At 36.6% G+C, this 22557-nt stretch overlaps 1 protein-coding gene across 1 annotated transcript; it reads left to right on the forward strand.

The window, feature by feature from the left end:
• Positions 1–11681: 11681 nt before the first annotated feature.
• Positions 11682–22196, forward strand: LOC150078853 (irregular chiasm C-roughest protein-like). The gene is made up of 2 exons (XM_090382859.1): positions 11682–11783; positions 21831–22196. Exons 1-2 carry the CDS (start codon positions 11682–11684, stop codon positions 22194–22196), a joined length of 468 nt encoding a protein of 155 aa, XP_090238985.1.
• The last annotated feature ends 361 nt before the right edge of the window (positions 22197–22557 follow it).

A 22557-nucleotide genomic window follows, 5' to 3' on the forward strand; every position in this document is an offset into this window, starting at 1 on the left:
ATCGACAAAGTAGAAAAATTTAATTTCATAAATTCAAATATCGAAGAAAAAATAAATCAGTGTAAGGCCGTTTAGGAAAAGTAACGTGTATTAAAGAATATTTCGAATACATGGAAAAACTAAAAAAATGGAACATTTATACGTACAAAACGACATTAACAGACGGTAGGATAATAGAAGCCACGAGCAAATATTATTACCGGGGAATTTTTTTCGCAGACAAAGAACAAGAATATCATTTTTACAATTGTAAAGTTTATTTTTATATCGGAAAAGAAATACATAATAACAACATTTTTATGTATTTACAAAAATATCGAATTTCTGTAATTTCGGGTAATGAAACATTTTTAGAATATTTTCAAGTAGAAAATATAAAAAAAGGCGAAACTTTTAGAGTCATGCCAAATAGATATTATTTTTTTTATACTATAAAAAATACTTTATTTCTACACCATGTGTAAATGATTTACCACAAATTACAAGTATGGTTCCAAATGAATGTGAAAATGCGGTAACTTCAATTATGCCTCAAGAAGATACTTCGATTCAAAATACTTCTCAATCAGTCATAACCCAAGAATGTTATCAAGAATGTTATTGGCTAGAACCCCCAAAGAACAACCAATTACAACCTCCCATTCTGTCGATACCATTTCAATTAATACCAGAACAAGAAAAATTTCCTTCAATGCCTGAATTAGATGATAATTTTTAATGTTGATCTTTCTACAAATCAATCAGTTTCAGTTTATGATGTTTGGGAGAAACAACAAGAGCCAGAAAATATAAGAAAAATAATGTTACAACAAGAACAGCAAATGCCAGAAAATATAGGCCAAGAAATGTACGAAGAAAGATTACAAGAACAGCAAATGTCAGAAAATATAGGCCAAGAAACGTACGAAGGATTACAACAAGAACAGCAAATGCCAGAAAATATAGGCCAAGAAACGTACGAAGAAGGATTACAACAAGAACAGCAAATGCCAGAAAATATAGGCCAAGAAACGTACGAAGAAGGATTACAGCAAATGCCAGAAAATATAGGCGAAGAAACGTACAAAGAAAGGCGGCAACAACTAAACCTAAAACGCAATCGATCACCTCTCTCGAATGATAAAGAAAAAGAAAACGAAAGAAATGAAAGTGAAAATCAAACGAGCAATGTGGAAGAAAATGAACATGACTGATCATTCTGAATCAAACACAAATAATGAGATCGAATCATCTACGAAAGAAAAAGATCTGAATAACGATGACGAGAATGACGATAACGATATTCAGAAAAAGAAAATAAAGCAAAAAAAAATACGCTGAAAAAATAAAAATTAAAAAGGCGATAATGAAAGAAAAACAATTAATGTTGGTTAATATAAATTTAAATTTAACAGAAGAACGTAATCGATTTCATGATGAAAAAATATTACTTTACAGGGAACAATTTATTTTGCAAGAAACAAAAACTTTAATGCAAGAAAAAAAAACTTTAATGTGAAAAATACATTTTGTAATACAAAAAGAAAAATTTTACAAACAAAAATTGCTCCATATTATTAAATACGAAGAATCTATAAACCGGGAAAATAAATTAAAAAAACAAAAATTCAATGAAAAAGAAAAAGATTTGAATAAAAAATAAAAAGAATTAATTAAAAAAGAAAAAGAATTACAAAAGATTATAAAAAAATTACAAAAATACAATTCAGTTAACACAATAATGGATATATAAAGATTTCACCCGCACACATTTTTTTTTTACGGATTTTTCTGTAATTCCAAGTCCAAATAATTTATAAAACTACGAATGATTCCAACGCAACAAATAAAATTATTTACTACGAATGATTCCAACGCAACAATTAAAATTATTTTACTACAAACAGTTCCAAAATGGTTCCAAATGAACATGTGAAGAGGTTTTCAAAGGATTGAACAAAGAAATAATTATCAGACAAATGTACAGAACAATTCAGGTAAGATATTCTAAATATTTTCTTGATACTTCTTGAGAATCATATATTTTTTTATTAATATTATTATATTCTTCAATAACATTCCGATGAATTAATTGTCGATTTTTTACTTTTCTTCTGTGTATTTCAATTGGACATACTATGTGACTTTTAACTTTTCCATCTTCGTTTATAATAACGTAATCTTTTAATTTTGAAAGTTGATACACATATTGTAATTGTTGTTCTAAATTAATTATTTTGATTAACGTATCCATTTTTTTGTCTTAATTATAATTACCATATGTATTCAATACTATATTTTTTCATAACTTTATTGTATACTAAACCCATACATTTGTAATTATAATTTTTGTCTTTTAAAAATTTCAAAAATAGATATTTACTCAATAAATTTTTATTCGATTTAATAAAATTATAATATGAATATATCATTTTACACTTTATTTTTTCATATGTTTATTGTACACCGAACTCGAACCTATAAATTTTACAATTATAATTTTACTTTTATAGTTTTAAATTATAAAATCTTTAAACAAATTCTAATTCTCATCTTGCACATCCATTGGAATATTTTCATCCACTTCCATATTAAAATCCGTCGTCGCATTTATTTTTGTTGACGAAATCTGCACATTTTGCTCTTCCACGGCCATCTTCATTGGCTTTTCCTCGACCATCTGCCTTTCAACCATTTGCCCTCCTTTTTCGGGTCTTTTCAAATAGATACTTTCTAATGCTAAAACTAACCAATGAGATTTATATTTAGTCGGTAATACTCCCCTTTGCAATTTTTTAAGTATTGATGAAAATAATGGTGTTAATAATCTATTAATATGATTTTTACCTATTAATTCGTTATGATATTTTAGAAAAACTAAATAATTAATTAAATATTTAATTTTTTCATCCATATATATTAAACCATTAACATTTAATGCTACATTAAGAATAATAACATTCTGTTGATCTAATGAAAGAAAATATAAAATATTATCCCATATAGAAAATAAATTTAAATATATATCAGTTTGTTTTTCAGATTCTTTTAATGTAAATATTTCGTTGAATAATATATTGGCATTAAGCGCACGATTTTCTTTTGTATATTTTCTGTTTAATTTTTTTTGTATTTTTAAATGTAACGTTAAATAACGTATTTTCTGTTCAAGCAAAACATATTTTTTACCATGTAAGGAAATACTAATATTATTAGCAGTTGTTTTGTCGAACCAAAGAAAATCATAAATATCATTTAACATTTCATATAAATTATCTTTTGTCTTCTTACTTACGATCAAAAACTCTTTAACACTTTTTAAATCTTTAAAATCAGGTCCGAACCGATTAATTAATTTGGTTATTAAATAATCGAAATTTTCAATTTCAAAGTTAAAACTGTTAGTTGCCGATTCAGATTTGACCGTTTCGATAGTTGCCGGGCCAGGTTCGATAGTTGCCGATTGAGATTTGGCTGTTTCTGTAGTTGCCGGTTCAGGTTTCGCAGTTGTCGAGCCAGGTTGAGTTAAAGAACCAGGTTCCAAACCAGTACCATATCCCGTATCGGCAAATGTTTCTGTTCCAAATGTTGTTTTTGGAAATGTTTCTAATTGATTTGTTACATTTTGGTTTGATGAAAGTACATTTTGATTTGCTATGTTTTGATATCCTTCCGATCCTTCCGAGACAGATTCCACAAAATTATTAATAATGTTCATTTTCATTTTTTTATCTTTCGGAGTCGAATGAATTTTTTCCGTAATATCTTTCGAAATATGAGTTATTGACCGATGAACATATATTCTATTTTTTGCCCGTCTGTTTACTGTTTTTTTGCCCGTCTCTTACTGTTTTTAATTCTAAATGAAAAGCAACACGTGGATTGGATTTCTGTGTTAAGATCATAGTATATGCATATTGCAGTTGTCGTTCATAATCTATAACTTTTTTTAAAATGTTCATATTTATTTTCTATCTTTATTATAAAATTTTAGAATAATTTTGAAAATATTGAGAAAGATCTTTAAAACAAATCACTTTGACATGTTTTAACATAGTATTTATAAATAAAATCATTTTGTTTAATGATATATTGTTAGATACTTCCCCAGCAATAGGTCCCATTTTTTTAATTTCTTTTTTAGTAAATATCGTGAAGGAAAGAAAACAAATTTTTTTTTCTTTACACACGGTAATTACACTTTTAGTATTTATATTTTTTAAATACATTTTAATATCAGTATAAAAAACAAATTCATTCGTATGTACGAGAAAAACTACACAATTAATATCGCTGGGACGTACAAATAATTTTTCATTAAAATTAACGAGATCTCTCCAAGGAGGTATCGATTTTAGCGAAGTCCAATTTATGCTATTACACATTGATTATTATTATTATTTGAAATTGGAATGATCGAAGAAGACATACGTAAAGAGTTTATATACTTAATAATGTCTTTACAAACATAAGCATTAATGTTATCATTTTCGTATTTAACGTATTCTTTTTCTGTAGTTTCGATTAAATTAAAACAGATTTTATGTTTCATAAGCACGTATAACATTTTAAAAAAAGTTATATTGCATTCGTGAAAGGGACTGATGTTTGAAAAGTTTTTACATATAGAGGCCATTGACAAAGAATTTAATTGGGATCCTGTGTTATATTTTTCAAGTGCAAAATGTTCAACACCTGTTTCAAACAGTGAATACTCAACGTCGGATGCTTCAAGCATGGGTTACTATGGTGATCTGTCTTTGTCTACTACGTCTAGGTCATGTTCAGATCAATGAGCATACTCCTTTGACAACGACCGTCAGTTCCAGGCTCCAAATAAACTTCTTGCGTCACATTCTTGCCTTTAGCAGCAGTGGACACACCGGGGCCGATAGAGTTTTCCATTCCGGGAAGGTCGGAAGAATATCTGGACCTGGGAAAAACTTATTTTCGGCTCAAGTGATGGTAAAGAATTGCAATCGAGTGTTGGTGTTGTCAACTTTTTCCACTCCCTGTTTAGCCATGTCGACCTTTTTGTTTAGGATAAACTCATCAACCCCAGCAGTGACACCTATGCCTATAGAGCTTATTTAGAAACACTTTTGAACTTTGACCCTTGAGCTAAAAGCTCCCAACTCAGTACAGAACTGTTCGTAAAAGACAATGTTTGCGATATGCCACAGATGTTTTCTCAAGCCGACAGCGGTATGAATCAGCTTATGAAGTACTTTTCGAAAACCAAGACTAGAGCTTCTAGGACGTCTCAGATTAGATTTGTGCCACCAGGCCAAATATATTATTAACTACCTATCGCTCCATTTGAGAATGGTTCGCCTGAGTTCTGTCTCTTATCTCTCGGTAAAGATACACACGAGAAGCCTGTGTTTTTGTGCGTAAAGTTAAACTTAATCCCAACATACAGTTGGCTGACATGAGTGTTCTTGAAAAACATCCACTTGTTTACCCCATTAACAGAATTAACATTACTTCTCAGTTCCTAAAGGTATGTCCGATTCTACCAGAGAATATATATCTAGGCCAGATCCCCGCCTGTCTTATCGTGGATATTGTGTCCAGTGATAGTTTCAATGGCTCCTTCAAAACCAACCCATTTAATTTTGCCCACTACAACCTCTGCTATTTAATTCTGCTTGCCGATGGTGTCCAGTATCCTTCCATACCGCTTACTCCTGATTATAAGAAGGGATATTATACCAGATCCTACCTGTCGCTTTTTAAATCCCTAAACAAGTGGAATTCGGACTGTGGAAATGACATATCCCTCTTGAAGTATACAGAAGGCAACGTGCTTTATGCCTTCGATTTAACCCCCGATCAAAATGCAGTTGCGGAACACATCAGCTAAACACGTCGAAGAGGTGGTTGTCTTGAAATGAAATTTGCAGAGCCTCTTCTCGAAAACAACAGTGATCTTGTATGCCGAATTCGAAAATATTCTTTCTGTGACTAAAGACACAGCAGTTCTCATAGACTGAACACTGAACAGATCCTGAGAGTTTTAAAAGCCGACAGCGAAGCGGGAAAACTTTTGATTGGCGTCTGTGTGCAAGATGAATTTCCATCAAGAATACAGAGAAAACTAGCCCTACTCATCAATATTGACTTTGCACACATGCCGGGCATTCACTGGGGAAAAATGAAAGCCAATATTTTGACAGCTTTGCAAGACTGCGACCACCGGACATTGCAGTTCCTTATCAAGAAGAGCAAGAAATGGACTTATAACAAAGTGTTAATTCAACATCCAGAATCTATAGCGTGCGGACTACACTATTTTTTTCCTAACTCATAGATGTAGAAGCATTTTTATGCAAAACGTAAACAAATATTGTAAAGATTTGTGAGTAAACGATGTAATTATCACATTAGGTGTAATTCACCATTTACTTCCAAAATAAATTTATTTTTTTTAAAAAAAGAGTGTTTTATTGAAAAAATACTATAATGATATCCAATTGTGCTTCCTCAAGCACTGAGAAATCAGAGCCGTATACCCCCGCTTGACTAGCGTTGCTTCTCCGCTCTACCCTCGGGCTGTTGTTGCACTTCAGAAGGAACGCTGGGTAATGACGGAGCGTGGTATCGATGCGGTGGCTTCGGTGTCGGGTGCTGCCTGTTTTGCCGTATTGGTTTTTACACCCAAATAAGACTGCAGAATCAGAAGATACATTTTAACTTTCGATTCCGGCTTCCGCCAGCAAGTCTTGTCTTTTTAAGATAGCCGACATCTGCTCGTCTAAAGATACTAGCTGTTTTTGTTCTGTTGGTGCAGCTACAAGCAGGAATTTACGGAAAGATTCACTCATCTGATCAAACTTGTGAACAGTGGTGTGATGATGCTTGCTAAGAGAGGGAACAAAGCGCCTCCTTGCTGACGGATTAATTTCCATTTTAAAGGTGACTTTTTTATCAGCTAGCATTCTAAGCAGGCGTTTTTTTTGCATTGTAGCCTGTTTTTCACTCTGTCGGTCAAAGAAATGTTACCTTTGATTAGGTTTTTGCAAATCTCACAGAGTGAATTAATTTGAGCAGGGTTTGAGGCTTTCAAAATAGCAGTGGCCTGTTTTGGTCGAGCTTCCAACAGATACTTCATAAAGTTAGCATTGCATTTTAAATGTCCAGCCATTTGGGCATATAAACGACAGTAGATCCCTTGTTTGGTAGTGCGTGTGTGTGTACAGCCTCACACAGTCTATCGTCAGTATCCTGACAAAAATCAAACAGCAAATATGAATGCATATCACGTGTAGTGTCTTTATATATATCAGCGAGAACACGTGACCTACCGGGGAACACTTGATTTGCTAGATGTGAGATTTGTCGTGAGTCACGGGGATTTTTAAAAAAAACCGGATAGTGGGAATTCAAGCTAAAAGTGCGGAACTGAGTACCTTGAGAGTAAGTTTTGTGTTGTTAAAATCACACTCAGATTTCTGTGGTGCAATCCCTTTATAAATGTTTCGGACACTACAGCACCATGTTTAGCCTGGCTAATGAGATAATCTAAAATGAGTACATTGTTTAGTCTAGGATCGAATTCGGGGATATTTAAACCCTCTATGAACTCAATTTGTTGGTGTCGTCGAAACTTATTTTGAGTCTCTGAATAGCAATAAACGATTCTTTGAGGTGGAGGCAGAATTAAAATTTGACCGTTTTCTAACAGACAACACAGTCTTCCCACTCTGTTGCTCTGGAGACTAGTTGTAACATCACATTGCGAACGTGACAGTCCAGGGGAGAGAATGGGGAGGTGCGTGCCCGGGTGCCCTCCCCAACATCCAGAAAAAAAGGAGATGCCACTAGGAAAGCTCACTGAAGTCTGCTTAGTGCCAAAAACATGGGGATTTCAAAGGGGATTTTTCTAATGTTCACAGTTGGATGTCTAGGTAGTTAGCTTTCACTAGGTGTCTTGGAAATATCGATAAGGGTAAGTGCGTGTGTCATCTCCAACCACACGTTTAGCAAGTGTAAATGGAAACCTTTTTGTTACTGAGGGCTCAATGAGACGAGAAGAGCGTTTGTCTCTCCGGACAGAAAACGGTACTTCGACGGAAACATCAACATTTTGGCCTTACGCTGCTACGGTCATAACGTCCATGTTGACTACCTTCACATTTTTGGCATTGAGGGTCGCATGCTTGCATTTTGTCACCATTTTAACCCCTCAGGTGTGGAAGGAGTAAAATTTGGGACCAGTCGAAGCAAATTTGACAATATGATCTCCAGATAATTCAGCTGTGAGTTGTCCCAATGAGCAAACATTTGCTGTTTGCTTTCCCTAAAATACAAAGGAAACAGCTTTTTGGTACAACACACGGTCAGCGAATTCTACCTCACCTGCAATCATAAAGTTGCCGCCGTTGCCTTTTGAAGTTAAAAGAAGCATTTGTTTTATTGCGATGAGGGTGCACTCTTATTAGCCACGTGACTAGATTCTGCACATGTGAGGTGGAAACATTTTGGATTTCAGTTGCAGTTTGAAACTCTGTGCAGTTGCCATCATGTCAGTGTCTACAAAGTTTGATGAAGTAAGAAAACAACGTTATTTTCTATAGACGTTTGGGTCATAGTACTACAGTGCGAGTTTCTTGTTATGAATTCGAACCATAAGTCACGTTCGAGACAGCTAATGCATACATGCGGATATCGAGAAGGCAATGGACTGAATTCATGGCTAAAATGCCCGATATCTTGCTTTTCGTTATAGCTAAAGCTAAAGATGAAATCCAACTGCGTCGACTCTGGATCAATACAGAGGACAGCATTGGTGACTTCTGTTGGAAACATACATCCCTAGAGCCAGAGGTTACATTTAACCTTACATCTTTCGGAGCTTGAAGTTTTGGCTAGAATTATAGATATCGATACTTTTCTTCAATGTCTAGAAAACGAAAAGGCGGCATTTCTGTTAATGCAAACAGTTATACTGGAGCACCTTGACAGCGTTAGAGAATGTCTAAAGGCTGATGTGTTTTCAAATTCATTCAATGTATCGTTTAACAATGTGTGAGCCTATTACGTAAGAACTGTAGAACCATATCCAAGTATTCAAATTTTTTCTTCTAAGTGCTTGAAAGAGGGGATGACAACAGCGTTAACGTTTATGGTTTGTTCAGTGTAGTAAGTTCAATGATTGATGAATTTAATTGTGCCTACACACTGAAATATATTACGTATCCGTTCAGATAAAAAGCTTTGTACCTATGTAAGTGCTTGTGTTAATTTGAAAACATTTTTGTGATTTGTAGTTAGATCTGTAAAAGCTTATCAATAAAAAATTCTATTTGTAAATATTGTGTCTGTCAATTTCTAAGCTACTAGAAAAATAACTAATTTTTTCCATTAATCAATAGCCTTAAACTTTGGGAAGTTACTTGAGAAATGTAAAAAGCATTATATTTCAAATATAGAGTAATATTCAAGTTGCAGATTGGAGCTATAGATGGAGCCACTGTTCACGTCAGTAAAATAAATTTACACATCAAAGCAGAACAGAACATAAAAATCTACTTTTCAGGTTTTCAAAGGCAAAGTGTCTCTAAACATGGGAGACAAATGGTATCAACAATGGAAATAAAACAAAAACTTTACATTCTAGAATAAGCAGGGAAAACATTGGAAAATAAATTTACTCATCAAAAGCAGTACAGAACACAAAAAACTTTACTTTTGAGGTTTTCAAAGACAAAGTGTCTCTAAACATGGGAGACAAATAGTATCAACATTGGAAATGAAAAAAAAAAACTTTACATTCCAGAATAAGAAGGAAAAAAATTTTTTTTCAGCTTGCACAAAGGACCGATAGATGGTGCCACCATACCAGCTATGGGTAAATATATATACATTTGTATATATTTAATCATAAAACACAAAAAAAATAAAATAAAAATCATTAATTTCAGATTCTCACGGGCAAAATGGGCTAACAATAACACAATATTTATTTCCAACAATATCAATGTTGGAAATTAAAAAAAATAAAAACTTTGTTTCAGGTACATACAACCAGAAAAAATAAACAGCGGTGAGTGCCTGGCCTTCTGAATGGGGCCCCAGAATTCATTGTAGAATACAGGTCTCTTGGCATCACATTCACACACTTTTAACTATAACAGGCACATTTACATACATTCTTACAACTTAAAGAGTAGCCCAGTGGATAAGCACCAAACAGCCAGCATGGATGATATTGGTTTGATGATATTTATTCTGAGCCTAGGCAAAAATAAATAAAAATAGAAAAAACATGCAGTGCCATCTAGTGAGCAAAATAACTAAAATAAATATTTCCCCCCCCCCTCCAACTCAACAGCCAGTCAGCACTTGTTCATATCACCCAGCCAATCAGCATGCTCATTCATTTCGCCGTCTTAACTACTACATTTGTATATGTTCTTCAGAAATCGACTGGGCTGTTCCATTTGTTGCAAGAATCGGTGATGGATAATTTGATCTCCGTTCGTAATTGTTTGCAGCAGCATTGCTGTTCCGCATTAGCTGATATTACGTTTCAAGAACATAAGTGAAACTGTAACATTTACCAGTGGTTTCGAGGTTCAGTCAGTTGCTGGTCGCACTACGATTTCCACTGGAGAGTTGCGAGATTTTATTCTTGTCTTCAGTGAATGTGTCTTTCTCAAAAAATACTCTATATTGACGAATTTGTATGTTCTTTGGATTGCGACAGCTCTTCCATTTGTTGCAAGAATCGGTGATAGATGAGTTGAGATCCTTTCGTAATTCTATGCAGGAGCGTCGCTATTTCGACTCCAGTTATATTATATTTCAAGAAGTGTACAAGCGAAACCGTAACATTTACCGGCAGTTTGGATATTCAGACAGATGCTGGTCACACTACGATTTCCACCGAAGAGTTGCGAGATTTTATTCTTGACTTCAATGAATGTGAGACTCCCAAAAAATACTCTATATTGAAGAATTTGTTTCTGTTCAGAAGGGGACTGAGCTGTTCCATTTGTTGGAAGGATTGGTGAACGATGAGTTGAGATCCCTTCATAATTCTTTCCAGTAGAAGTGCTATTTCACCTCGTAATTTTATGTTTCAAAGAGTAGAAGTGAAACTAACATTTACCAGCATTTGGAGATTCAGACGCTGGTCACGATATGGTTTCCGCTTGAGGGTTGTGTGATTTTCTTCTGGAATTGAGTGAATGTGAGTCTCTTTCAAAAACAATACTCTATTTTGAAGAATTTGTATCTATTCTTCAGATGGCGACTGAGCTGTTCCATTTCTTGCACGAATTGGTGATGGATCAGATGAGCTCCATTCGTAATTGTTTGCAGTAGTGTCGCTGTTCCGCATCTGGTGATATTACATTTCAAGAAGGGTACAAGTGACACTAACATTTACCAGCGGTTTGGAGTTTGAGACAGATGATGGTCGTGCTACGATTTCCACTGGAGGGTTGTGTGATTTTATTATTGAATTGAGTGAATGTGACTGTTGTTCACAAAAAATACGCTATGTTGACGCATTTGTATCTGTTCTTCAGAAAACGACTGGGCTGTTCCATCTGGTGCAAGAATCAGTCATGGACGAGTTGATATCTTTTCGTAATTCTCTGCAGGAGCGTCACTATTTCTTGTCCAGTGATATTATGTTTCAAGAAGTGTACAAGTGAAAGTAACATTTAACGGCAGTTTGGAGATTAAGAGAGATGGTGCTCAGGCTACGATTTCCACTGGAAGGTTTTGATTTTATTCTTGAATTGAGTGAATGTGAGTCTCGTTCACAAAATATACGCTATGTTGACGAGATGGTATGTGTTTTTCCGAATGCGATTGAGCTGATCCATTTGTTGCAAGAATCGGTAATGGATGAGTTGAGTTCCGTTGGTAATTGTTTGCAGGAGCATCGCAATTTCGCTTTAGGTGATATGTTTCAAGAAGTGTACAAGTCAAAGTAACATTTACTGGCAGTTTGGAGATAAAGACAGCTGGTCACACTATGATTTCCACCGTAGAGCTGTGATTTTATTCTCAAATTGAATGAATGTGTCTCGTTCACAAGAATTGCTCTAGGTTGACGATTTTGTATGGTTTACAGAAGGCGACAGCTGTTCCATTTGCTGCAAGAATCGAAGGATGAGTTGAGCTCCATTTGTAATTGTTTGCAGCAGTGCCGCTATTTCGCCTCAGGTGATATTATGTTTCAAGAAGTAAAGTGAAAGTAACATTTACCGGCCGTTTCGAGATAAACAGATGCTGGTCACACTACGATTTCCACTGGAGGGTTGTGTGATTTTATTCTCGAATTGAGTGAATGTGAGTCTCTTTCACAAAAAATACTCTATATTGATGCATTTGTGTCTGTTCTTCAGAAAGCGACTGGACTGGTCATTTTTGTTGCAAGAATCAGTGATGGATGAATGAGCTCAGTTCGTAATTGTTTGCAGGAACGTTGCTCTTTCGCCTCAGGTGATATTATGTTTCAAGAAGTGTACGAGTGAAAGTAACATTTAATGGCCGTTTGGAGATAAATACAGAGCTGGTCACGCTACGATTTCCACCAGAGAGCTGTGTGGCTTCATTCTTGAATTGAATGAATGTGAGTCTCGTTCACAAGAAATGCTCTATATTGACGATTTTGTATGTGTTTTTCAGAAGGCGACTGAGCTGCTCCATTTGTTGGAAGAATCAGTGATGGATAAGTTGAGCTCCGTTCGTAATTGTTTGCAGCAGAATCGCTATTTCGCTTCCGGTGAAAAAGCGATTTTGCTGCAAACAAGTGTACAAGTGAAACTAACATTTAATGCCAATTGGGTTTGAGACAGGTGCTGGTCGCACTACGATTTCCACTGGACAGTTGTGTGATTTTATTCTCGAATTGAGTGAATGTGAGTCTGGTTCACAAAAGATGCTCTGTTTTGATCAATTTGTATCTGTTCAGAAGGCGACTGACAGCTGTTCCATTTGTTGCTGTTGTTGTGGAGGTTTTATGGCGCATAAGCTGCTTTGGCTATAATGCGCCTATTCCTTTATTGTAACAAAATATGAGAATTTATCATCTGGTCAGAAAAGCCTGAAATCAAAAATGACTAAAAACTCAAATTTTCTTCAGAAAGTTAAAAAATTCAGGAATATTTGCATTGTCACCAATGATATTGGTTTCCGAAGGTTAACCAATGATAGCAAGGTTGAATTTCTGTCTTGTTTATAGTATGGGCATTCAATAAGAATGTGTTTTCCAGTCAAATTTAGAGAACAATGTGGACACTGGTGGATCATCTGTGAGTAAATAAAGGTGTCAAATGTGTATGGCCTATTCTTGATCTTGAAAGGAGTACTTGTCTTGATGAATGGACACTGGAACGCCAAATTTTAGGATTCTGTTTAAATTGAAAAAGTTTGTTATTTGAGAGTGCGAGAGTGCTGTCCATTTTGTTAGGCATGCACCATGAATGATTTGTGGATAGTCTGATGCTGGAACAGGGATATTCGTTAAATCTAACGTAGTTGGATTTTTTGCAGCTTTATCGGCCAGTTCATTACCAGAAATTCCAGAATGTGCCGGAATCCAGCAGAAGGTGATCAGTTGTTGGCGCTCTTCATATCCACAGCAATAATCTACTTTCATTTAGAAAAGGGTGAATTTCATCTGAGGAGTTAGATAATTGAGCTGGAGTCAGTGTAAATGATAAATTTTAATGAGCAGTCAGAACAGAGATTTTCTAAGGCTAGTTTAATTGCATATAATTCTGTTGAGAAGATGCTGAATTCAGGTGGAAGGGATGCTCAAATAGTGGTATTTAAGAACACCACTATTCAGTGGAAAATCAAAATATCTGTGAGTGTGACTTGCATGAAGTTGTTTCACATTTGATGTTTGAAGGAACATTTTTTCCCCACTGGCAAAGGTGTCACAGGTGGATAGAGGAGTACGAGTCCATGGTGGTGGAGCGCATGTTACTACCACTTGTACAGAATGAATGGAAACATTCCAAACCTGCATCAGCTCAAGAAGGCAAAGACCAGCTGGTTTTACTGTACTAGGCTTAATTCTGTAGAGGTTTTCTAATGGTGAATTGAATAGGTATGACTGAACTGGATGCGAGGCACAACTTTGTATTTTGACAGCATACTTCAGTAGAAGTGTTTTCCTACATAGAGTTAAAGGGGGCTCATTGGCGTCAATGTAGAGGCTATGTGCTTGTGATGTTCTGAAAGCCCCAAGTGCAATCCTCAAGGCACTGCAGAACTGGTTCAAGCCAGCACAAAGCACTTGCTCTGGCAGAATCATAGACAGTAGCACCATAATTGAGACGGGATCGGATTAGCGCCCTGTATAACCGAAGTAGGGAGGTGCGATCTGCACCCCATGTTAGGGCGGATAAAGATCTGAGTATATTTAACTTTTTTAAACAGGCAGTACGTACATTTTTAATATGGTCTAAGAAATTTAATTTGTTGTCAAGAATTATTCCTAGAAATCTGATGTTAGTAGTGACTGGGATGGAGACGGAAATTTGAAGTTCAGGATCCAGATGGAGTTTGCGTTGTCTACAAAAATGGATAACTTTTCTGTTGTGAGAGTCGATAGCAGTTGAGGTTGGCCCATTGTATTTTATTCAGTGATATCTGAAGCTGCCTTTCAATAGATCTCATGTTTTGGGAATGGCAGGAGATGGAAAGGTCATCTGCATAAAGGTATGTCTCAACTGTGTTTGGAAGCTGTTTAGTAATGCAATCGATTCTAAGAGGAAAAAGAGTGGCACTCAGTACAGATCCCTGAGGAACACCTTCCTGAATGAAAGTTGTAGAAAGGTCATTTTGGTATTTTACTTGAAACGATCTAGTCTGTAGAAAGTTTTGAACAAATATGGGGAGGTTGCCCTGTAAACCAAGAGAGTAAAGATCACTAAGTATGCCATGTCGCCTGATGGTGTCAAAAGCCTTCTCTATGTCTATAGAAACCATTACTAGATGTTCGTGTTTAACAAAAGCATTGCAAATGGCAAATTCAGCCTTGATCATGAGATCCAAGCATGACCTGTTTTGTCAAAAGTCATGTTGACTATTGCTCATTAGATGTTGTGACTCAATGATCCAGACGAGTCTACTGTGGACAATTTTTTCAAGGATTTTGCTGAGTCAGCTTGACAGATTGGTCTATAGCTTGATTGGTCTATAGCTATGGGGGTTGGATGGATCTTTTCCAGGCTTCAGGAATGCCAAAACAATAGAGTGACGCCAAGAAGCTGGATAAACATTTTCTAAAAAAAATACGGTTGTAAAAGACCATGAGGAGGTGAAAGTAGGTTCCATTTGTTGCAAGAATCGGTGATGGATGAGATGAGCTCCGTTCGTAATTGTCTGTAGCAGTGTATCTATTTCCCTTTAGGTGATATAATGTTTCTAGAAATGTAAAAGTGAAAGTAACATTTACTGCCTGTTTGGAGATAAAGACATGCTGGTCACACTACGATTTTTACTGGAGGGTTGTGTGATTTTATTCTCGAATTGAGTGAATGTGAGTCTTTCACAAAATACTCTATTTTCACGCATTTGAATCTGTTCTTCAGAAAGCGACTGGGCTGTTCCATTTGGTCCTTGAGGTTGTCACAGACATTCTCTCAGGTATGCCAGACAAACTGTACTTGCTACCTGGGAGTCTGAAATGCTGATGGAACTGATATTCTGTTGACACTCAAGTCGAGTGGACCCAATTTTGGCGAAGTCCGGATGGTCTGTGACAGCCAAATCTTCTGCTTGCACCTTCACGATGGTGGGACTGTTAGTAAACCTGGGTATAACCTCCATGCATCAGTACCTAGTGAGTGACCACCGAGGTGTAAACCAACGTAAGCAGGGGTCGAGGTGTGGCGCCACACCGCATGGAGGAATGCCGCCCCTCTATATTACCAGGCAGTACTAGGTGATAGATGACTCTCATCAACCGGTGGAATACCACCACTTTGCTTATTGGAGGCTTGAAGTGGTGGAACCCATGTTTCGTTTCTAGAGCTAAGTTCTGGCCAGCCCTTCCCTATCTCTCCCTTATTGGAGTATGATTGATGAATTTTGAAGTTATGATGAACATCGTGGCGAGATCTAATATTCCTCACATTTCAAGGGTACACGTCTAAAACGGTGTTCGCAGGGCAGCCACTAGTTAGTACACCGGAACGAACCTATTGGTAACTCTCTAGGAGGCTTCCGGATCAGCTAGTGTATAATCTCTGCCAGATTGTGACTGGAGGGAGTCCAAGTAGTGTGTATGCGGGGAGAATTGTTGAGACCACGTTATGTCAAGGATCTGGGTATATTCTTACCATGTGTATGCCATATCCAAAAATTTCATTACTTCGTACAGTATGTCCCACCCACTTTTTCTTACTATTGAATACACCATGAATTGTTAAACTAATAGAGCAAGCTTATTTGCGAAAAGATCTAAACCTCCCAAGCACTTCCTTATTCATTTCACAAATATACATGGTCTTAATTCTAATCTCAACGATATCCATTTCCACTTGCAGTCTGCCAAACTACATGTACTTTTTCTGACAGAATCTCAGTTATCGGTTGATTCAACTACTACTCATCTCAGATGCCCAAATTATTCGCCGTGTGATTCCTTGTGCATATGTCCGTTCTGATATTCTCTGTCAGACTTGGCAATTTGGAATCTGCTCTCTTTGATCTTCTCTGGCTTAAAATCTCTCTACCCCTTGTCAAATTCATCTGTTGTCTCTACCGTTCTCCCAACTCCACTAATCAGTTGGAGCTCTTTGACTTCCTCTCTTTGCAACTTGACTTTCTCCAGTCCAACTTTCCTAACAGTGAGGTAATTTTCCTTGGTGATTTTAATGTTCACAACTCCAGCTGGCTTCTGTTTTCTAGTCACACCGACCCAGCTGGTCAAGGTGCTGAGGCTTTTGCAATTATTAATGACCTTGCATAGATTGTTTCATTTATCTACAAGAATTCCGGACAATCCTATTCATACAGCCAAAACGCTTGATCTTTTTCTCAGAAACAACCCTTATAAGTACACAGTCGAAGTGAGAGGTCCTTTAGGCACTTCAGATCACAACTTTGTGATTGTCTCTTCTCCAATGGAACCTTTCTCTCATGGCTATTCCCAACCTCGTGTTGTTTGGCATTACAAGAATGCAAAATGAGATGACCTGCGAGTCTTCTTTTCCTTCGTCGGATTTGTTAAAGTGTTAAAAAAATGGTATCATTTTTTATCCCTTTCACCTGTTTTTAAGAAGCATTTATACTTCAAGGCGTTCTATACTTTTTACACGGTCTATACGGAATGAACGTCGTTTAACTTTCGGTTTCGTAACGGCAGTCAATCGCCTCTCTAGAGGGAAGTTGTTGAAACGATACACCGCGTTTAGTGCCCAGAGCAATTAAATAACGTCAGCCACCCCTCTCCCTGACGGCGAAGGGCAGTTCGCATATAGTTAATTGCTCAGGAACGAAAAGAGCAGATTGCGACTTTGACAGAAGAGTGAGAAATCAGAGCATGAGACATAATCCCTTACAAAATTGAATCTAATAAACACAAGGACTGTCATGCTAAAATTCCGTTCGTAAAAGCATATCGATTTATGTTCAATGAGCGTGATTTTAATACAAAAGAAACTGCCTTACACAAACATGGGATTTCCTTTCCTCTCACACTATTTCATTTTTAGTCATGTCAATTCCCAAAGTTGACAGTCCCCGAATGAAGTTCTTTGCCCAGCATTATTGACCTGTGATGTCAGAACAGGTCAGGGCGAATTAAGGTAGGGAAAACCAGAGGTATTTATATGGGAAAGGGGAAAGAAAATGGATCTTTGGACTGTCTTATGGTAGGTTTCTGAGTTTCTAGGTTAAAAAAAGTTAGAGAGCGTATTCGAGAAGCTAAGCGGAAGATTAAGTTGGCAGAGAGAAAAATGTAAAGAAGTTAGCCCAGAGTCGTACGAATGGATAGAAGAGCAGGACTAAGAAGTGCCGGTGACAAACTTGTAGCGTGTCAAAAATGTAGTAGTAGCATAGTTCGAGAAAATAGAACCAATTATAACATGTTTAAACCAGTTTGCTACCGCTGTCCAAGCGCATGATAAAAATCATTGCGATGTTTAGTGCGAGAGTTCAAAATTTAGCATACCGGGCTTTTAAAACGGAAAGTAATTCCCAGGAAGCACTAAATATTCTTGATTAGGTGTTACAAGTGGTATAAATCCCACCTTTCTCTTTTCGAATAAATCAAATCTTTAGTAATTGATAAATTAAATATTAGTCTGGTTTCCCTAATTGCTGATATTTATTTTGTCGGGTTAAAACTCATAAATTTTGCAATAGCATCAACAAAGATAGAAACCAGTAAAATCAAAAATATTTTTCAAAATTAGAATTAAAATATTTAAATATCTTCTAAAGACCCAGCCCACTTGTAACCTTGCTTAGGAGAAAGCCATGTACAGTACTGTACTGCGGTAAAAGCTTCCACTGTAAGGTCACGAAAGTCAAGGAAAGTGTCTTCCCTTGTAAACACACAAGCGCTCCGGATGCTACAGCAGGGGAAAAATTGTCTTCCCCACATAAACAACAAGATACCTTGAGCTCTTTCTCAATGATCATGATATTGGATAACATTCTCGCTTGCCCAGAAATGGTCAAAAGTAACACAGCGTCGGCAACGCCTTCTTAGCAACCGAGAAAATCATGACGTACCTAGGGTTTGTTGCTCGTTAATTGGTTTAGAAGAAGAGTCAACAGACTCTTTGACCATGACATGATACTCAGACTAGCTAAGATTTTTGGCCTTGGAACTAGAGCATCCAATGAGACAAGCGATGGGAAAAAACGCAAAAGGGGTTTGACCCTAATATAAAGCAGAGGAGGAGAATCGGAAAAAGTATTAATCAGGAAATGAAGATTTAGAATTAGAGAAATTAGATCAAGAGAGAAGAATTAAAATTAGTTCGACTTAGATAGAAGATTAAAAGAGTCGCGATTTTTGGTTATAGTGAAAAATCCGCTATCTAGTAAAAATTATGCCAGTGCAAACTGTATTGATGGAACCAAGTAGTTTCCAGCCAGCAGAAACAAGCAAAAAGGGTTTGACCCTAATATAAAGCAGAGGAGGAGAATCGGAAAAAGTATTAATAAGGAAATGAAATCCTTCTTAATAGTCCGAAATACATATGAAGAGCAGCGGAGCAGCCCAAGTTTGGAAACTCCCGTCTATATACCCAAATTAATTCGATCAGAAATTAGCCAGATGACATCAAAGCGTGGGTCAGCCCCTTTTCCCATTCCCGTGGAAAATCAGTGTTGCATAGACCTGCAGTTTTGTAGGGACATAACTGGAGCCCTCTCGTCCAAGGAAATTGCCCTAATAGCTTGCGATGGTCTGGAAAGAAACACTGTGTTAAAGGGGGTTGTAGGTTTTTAGACCTACCAAAATGTCTTCAAACTCAAAACTTATGGATTTGCAATAAACGTTTAGGCCTGCCTTGGGGACGAGGAGCATCTTCAGTCGCATTCTTCGACTCTTGGTTGAAACTCCTCACCCGCCCTTGTTGTTACATTTTTGTGAAGGGATCAGGAAAGACGAATTGGCTTAAAAATTCATTACCGGAGGAAACGATAATAAACTTGGATGATTTAGGCTGCCCTAAAAGGGATCATCTTCCAACAAGAAGGTTCTCTTTCCGCCGCTTCTGGGACCACCCCCTGTCCTTTTGTGCCATTCTTGCGGTCAACCAATACGTGGAGTGGCTTGTTCAGGAGGATTTCGTGAAAAGAAGAGAAGTACAATAAAATTATATGAAAAGTGTGCCCATTTGTCATTTCCTATTTAACTCCCATTGGCAAAACATTATACATAATTTTGCCACTACTATACACAGAGAATAATAACCATTACAGGCAGTGATCTATTTTTCGGCTCCGATATGTACTCCTCGACTTCAAACTGGGGAGGCAGCAATAGAGACGCTGTTGTGAGTCCAGTTAGATCACACAAGAGATCGTCACTCGATCAGTTTGGACAAATGTCGCAGATTTCATAAAACAATAGCGATATCTAATTCTCGGTAGAGAAATTAGAGTAATGCTTAATAAGGAAGACACCTTTGAAATGAAACCTGAACTTCCTAATTACGAAGTGATTGTTATCCAGAATATGGCGCAGAAAAGAAAATGTTATTTCAGTCACTAATTGCTGCACAAATCTACATTTGTCACCTCATGCCAATGTGAAGTTCCTCTTCCTACTCATAAGATTCTATTTCTAATAGGATCAGGTTTCCAAGACAATCGTTTTGTCTTTCCCCACTAAATAGGTCTTTCAGCCAATACCATTTTACCTATTCCAAAAAGCGGGGACCTATATATACTAAAATGACAAAGAAGAGAGGCAGTGCGAAGAGGTAGCTTGAATTGAAGATAAAAGATAGATTCAAAAAAAGAGAAGAAAGAGGAAATCTCACAGGGAACAACAAAGCCAATAAAAGATAAATTGAAGGAGGAAGGAAGAGATGTTAATGAAAGAAAAGAACTTGGTACCTGGAGCTGGGAAGCTATCCAGAAGTTGTTCTGGTAAGTCAATTATGGTAAATTAATCTAACCAATCCCACACTAGGTTTCCTCTCGTTCTATAACTTATGTCTCATGCTCACATTCCTTCTCACAAGTACACATATTGATAAGTATCTGTGTTACTATGTTTAAATGCCAGGAACCATTAGTGATATTATTTATCAGCAAATGTCATATTATAGCCACTATTAAGTTCACTAGCCAACTTCACACAAACGCACAAACACTATAATAGCGTGAAGCCTTATGTTTCCTCTGAGATCCAGGAAGGATTGCATCCTAAGGATACATGAAGAACGCAAACGGAGTGATACACATGTAACACATCACACTTGATCATTGACGGAGTAGTGAGCCATTTAAATATTTGAGCAACCAATTGATTGATGTTAACCGAATTTTGTAAAGGTGTACATAATAAACTTTGTTATCATTGTTTACCTCCTCTTGATTGTTCTCTAGTTATACATAAGTCACTGAGTAAGTTTTTATTTGTAAACCATGGTTAAGCGGCCATTCTAGAGAACCCTGCCAACTGGAAAAAGGGGGGGAACAGAGTGGAGAACACAACGCCTCTCTATATCGCGAGTTTTCCCTTAATGCCTAGGGGCAGATCTTGAGGATAAGAGAGTTTGTCCTAACTAAATCGCTAGTTGATCAGATTGAAGCCCAGGTTAACAGATGGCCGCTCAACCATGGTTTACAAATAAAAAAATACTAAATCGCTAGTCGATCAGATTGAAGCCCATCACTAACATTAGCATTCCAGGCCTCCTGGAATGCTAATGTTAGTGATGAGCTTGTCCAGAAACCAGTTTATACACTTTGAATGTTGAGTAATTGTAATAGTTGATTGTCTTAATCGCTAGGTGATACAGGTTATCCGGCAACACACTATAACGGGAAGAGCCTTGTGGAACAATTAATAACACATAAAAAGAAGAAAAAAAATATAATCAGCAAGAAAAGGAATCAACGAAAGTACACACATTTTAGGTTAATGAATTTTTTTATTACTCATCTTTCCAGTTTAAAGTTTACATTTTGGATTATGTCTTAAATAAAAAAAAAAATAAATAAATATAAATATATATATATATATATCCGGGGCAAGAGAAAAGAAAAAAAAAAAGGAGTAGAAAATTTCTTTTCATAGGAAGAAGATCAGGGAGATGGAGGTGCAAATGAAAGAGTTCTTGCTGGCCATAGCGTTATTTTTAAAGTATATTACATCTGTGCATGCTAACATCTTTATTCTTCAGGCGCTTGATAGAGAAGCCATAGTAGAACAGAACGTGATTTTCCCATGCAGACTTCGTAATATTACAGCTCAAGTACCATGGTTTGTCAATGGAAAGAATATAGAAAGTTACTACAGACCCCGTGGTCTGCCGGACTATAAAGTGATTGGTTCTCCTAAAGAGAATGATTTTTCACTGCAGATTTCTAAGTTACAGTTAACAGATGAGGGTGATTATTATTGTCGGGTTAATACCGAGGATGGACGTCAGTTCCGATCCAGTACAGCTAACCTGACAGTCTACGTCACACCTCTACCTCCTCTGATAGGAGAAGGTTCGTTTCTCAGTGGAAATGAGGGAGATCAAGCTACTCTCACATATAAGTAGCAGGGAAGCTGCCTACTTCATTGAGCTGGATTAAATACGACGATTCGATGAGGATCGATAACAATCTAGCCATGAGCCTTGGTCAGATAAAATTAGGATGATTTCCCATTTGAAATGGATAACTACTCTGATACCAGAATATGATAAAAAAGCTTTCTCATGTAGTGCTAACCACATAACTTATTCTCACCCCATGATGATTTCCATAACAGTCATTGTAAAATATAAACCGAGAATTACCATGAAAGCATCTTCAAAAATTGCACGTGAGTATGATGATTTTAAGTTGAAATGTGAGGCATTAGGAAATCATGACGTTTTCACATATCAATGGTTCAAAGGAGAAAAACAATTAATGAAG

This window comes from Mastigoproctus giganteus, chromosome 10 (genome assembly GCF_048544385.1).
Source record: "Mastigoproctus giganteus isolate SK-2022 chromosome 10, ASM4854438v1, whole genome shotgun sequence".
Taxonomy (NCBI): Eukaryota; Metazoa; Arthropoda; class Arachnida; order Uropygi; family Thelyphonidae; genus Mastigoproctus; species Mastigoproctus giganteus.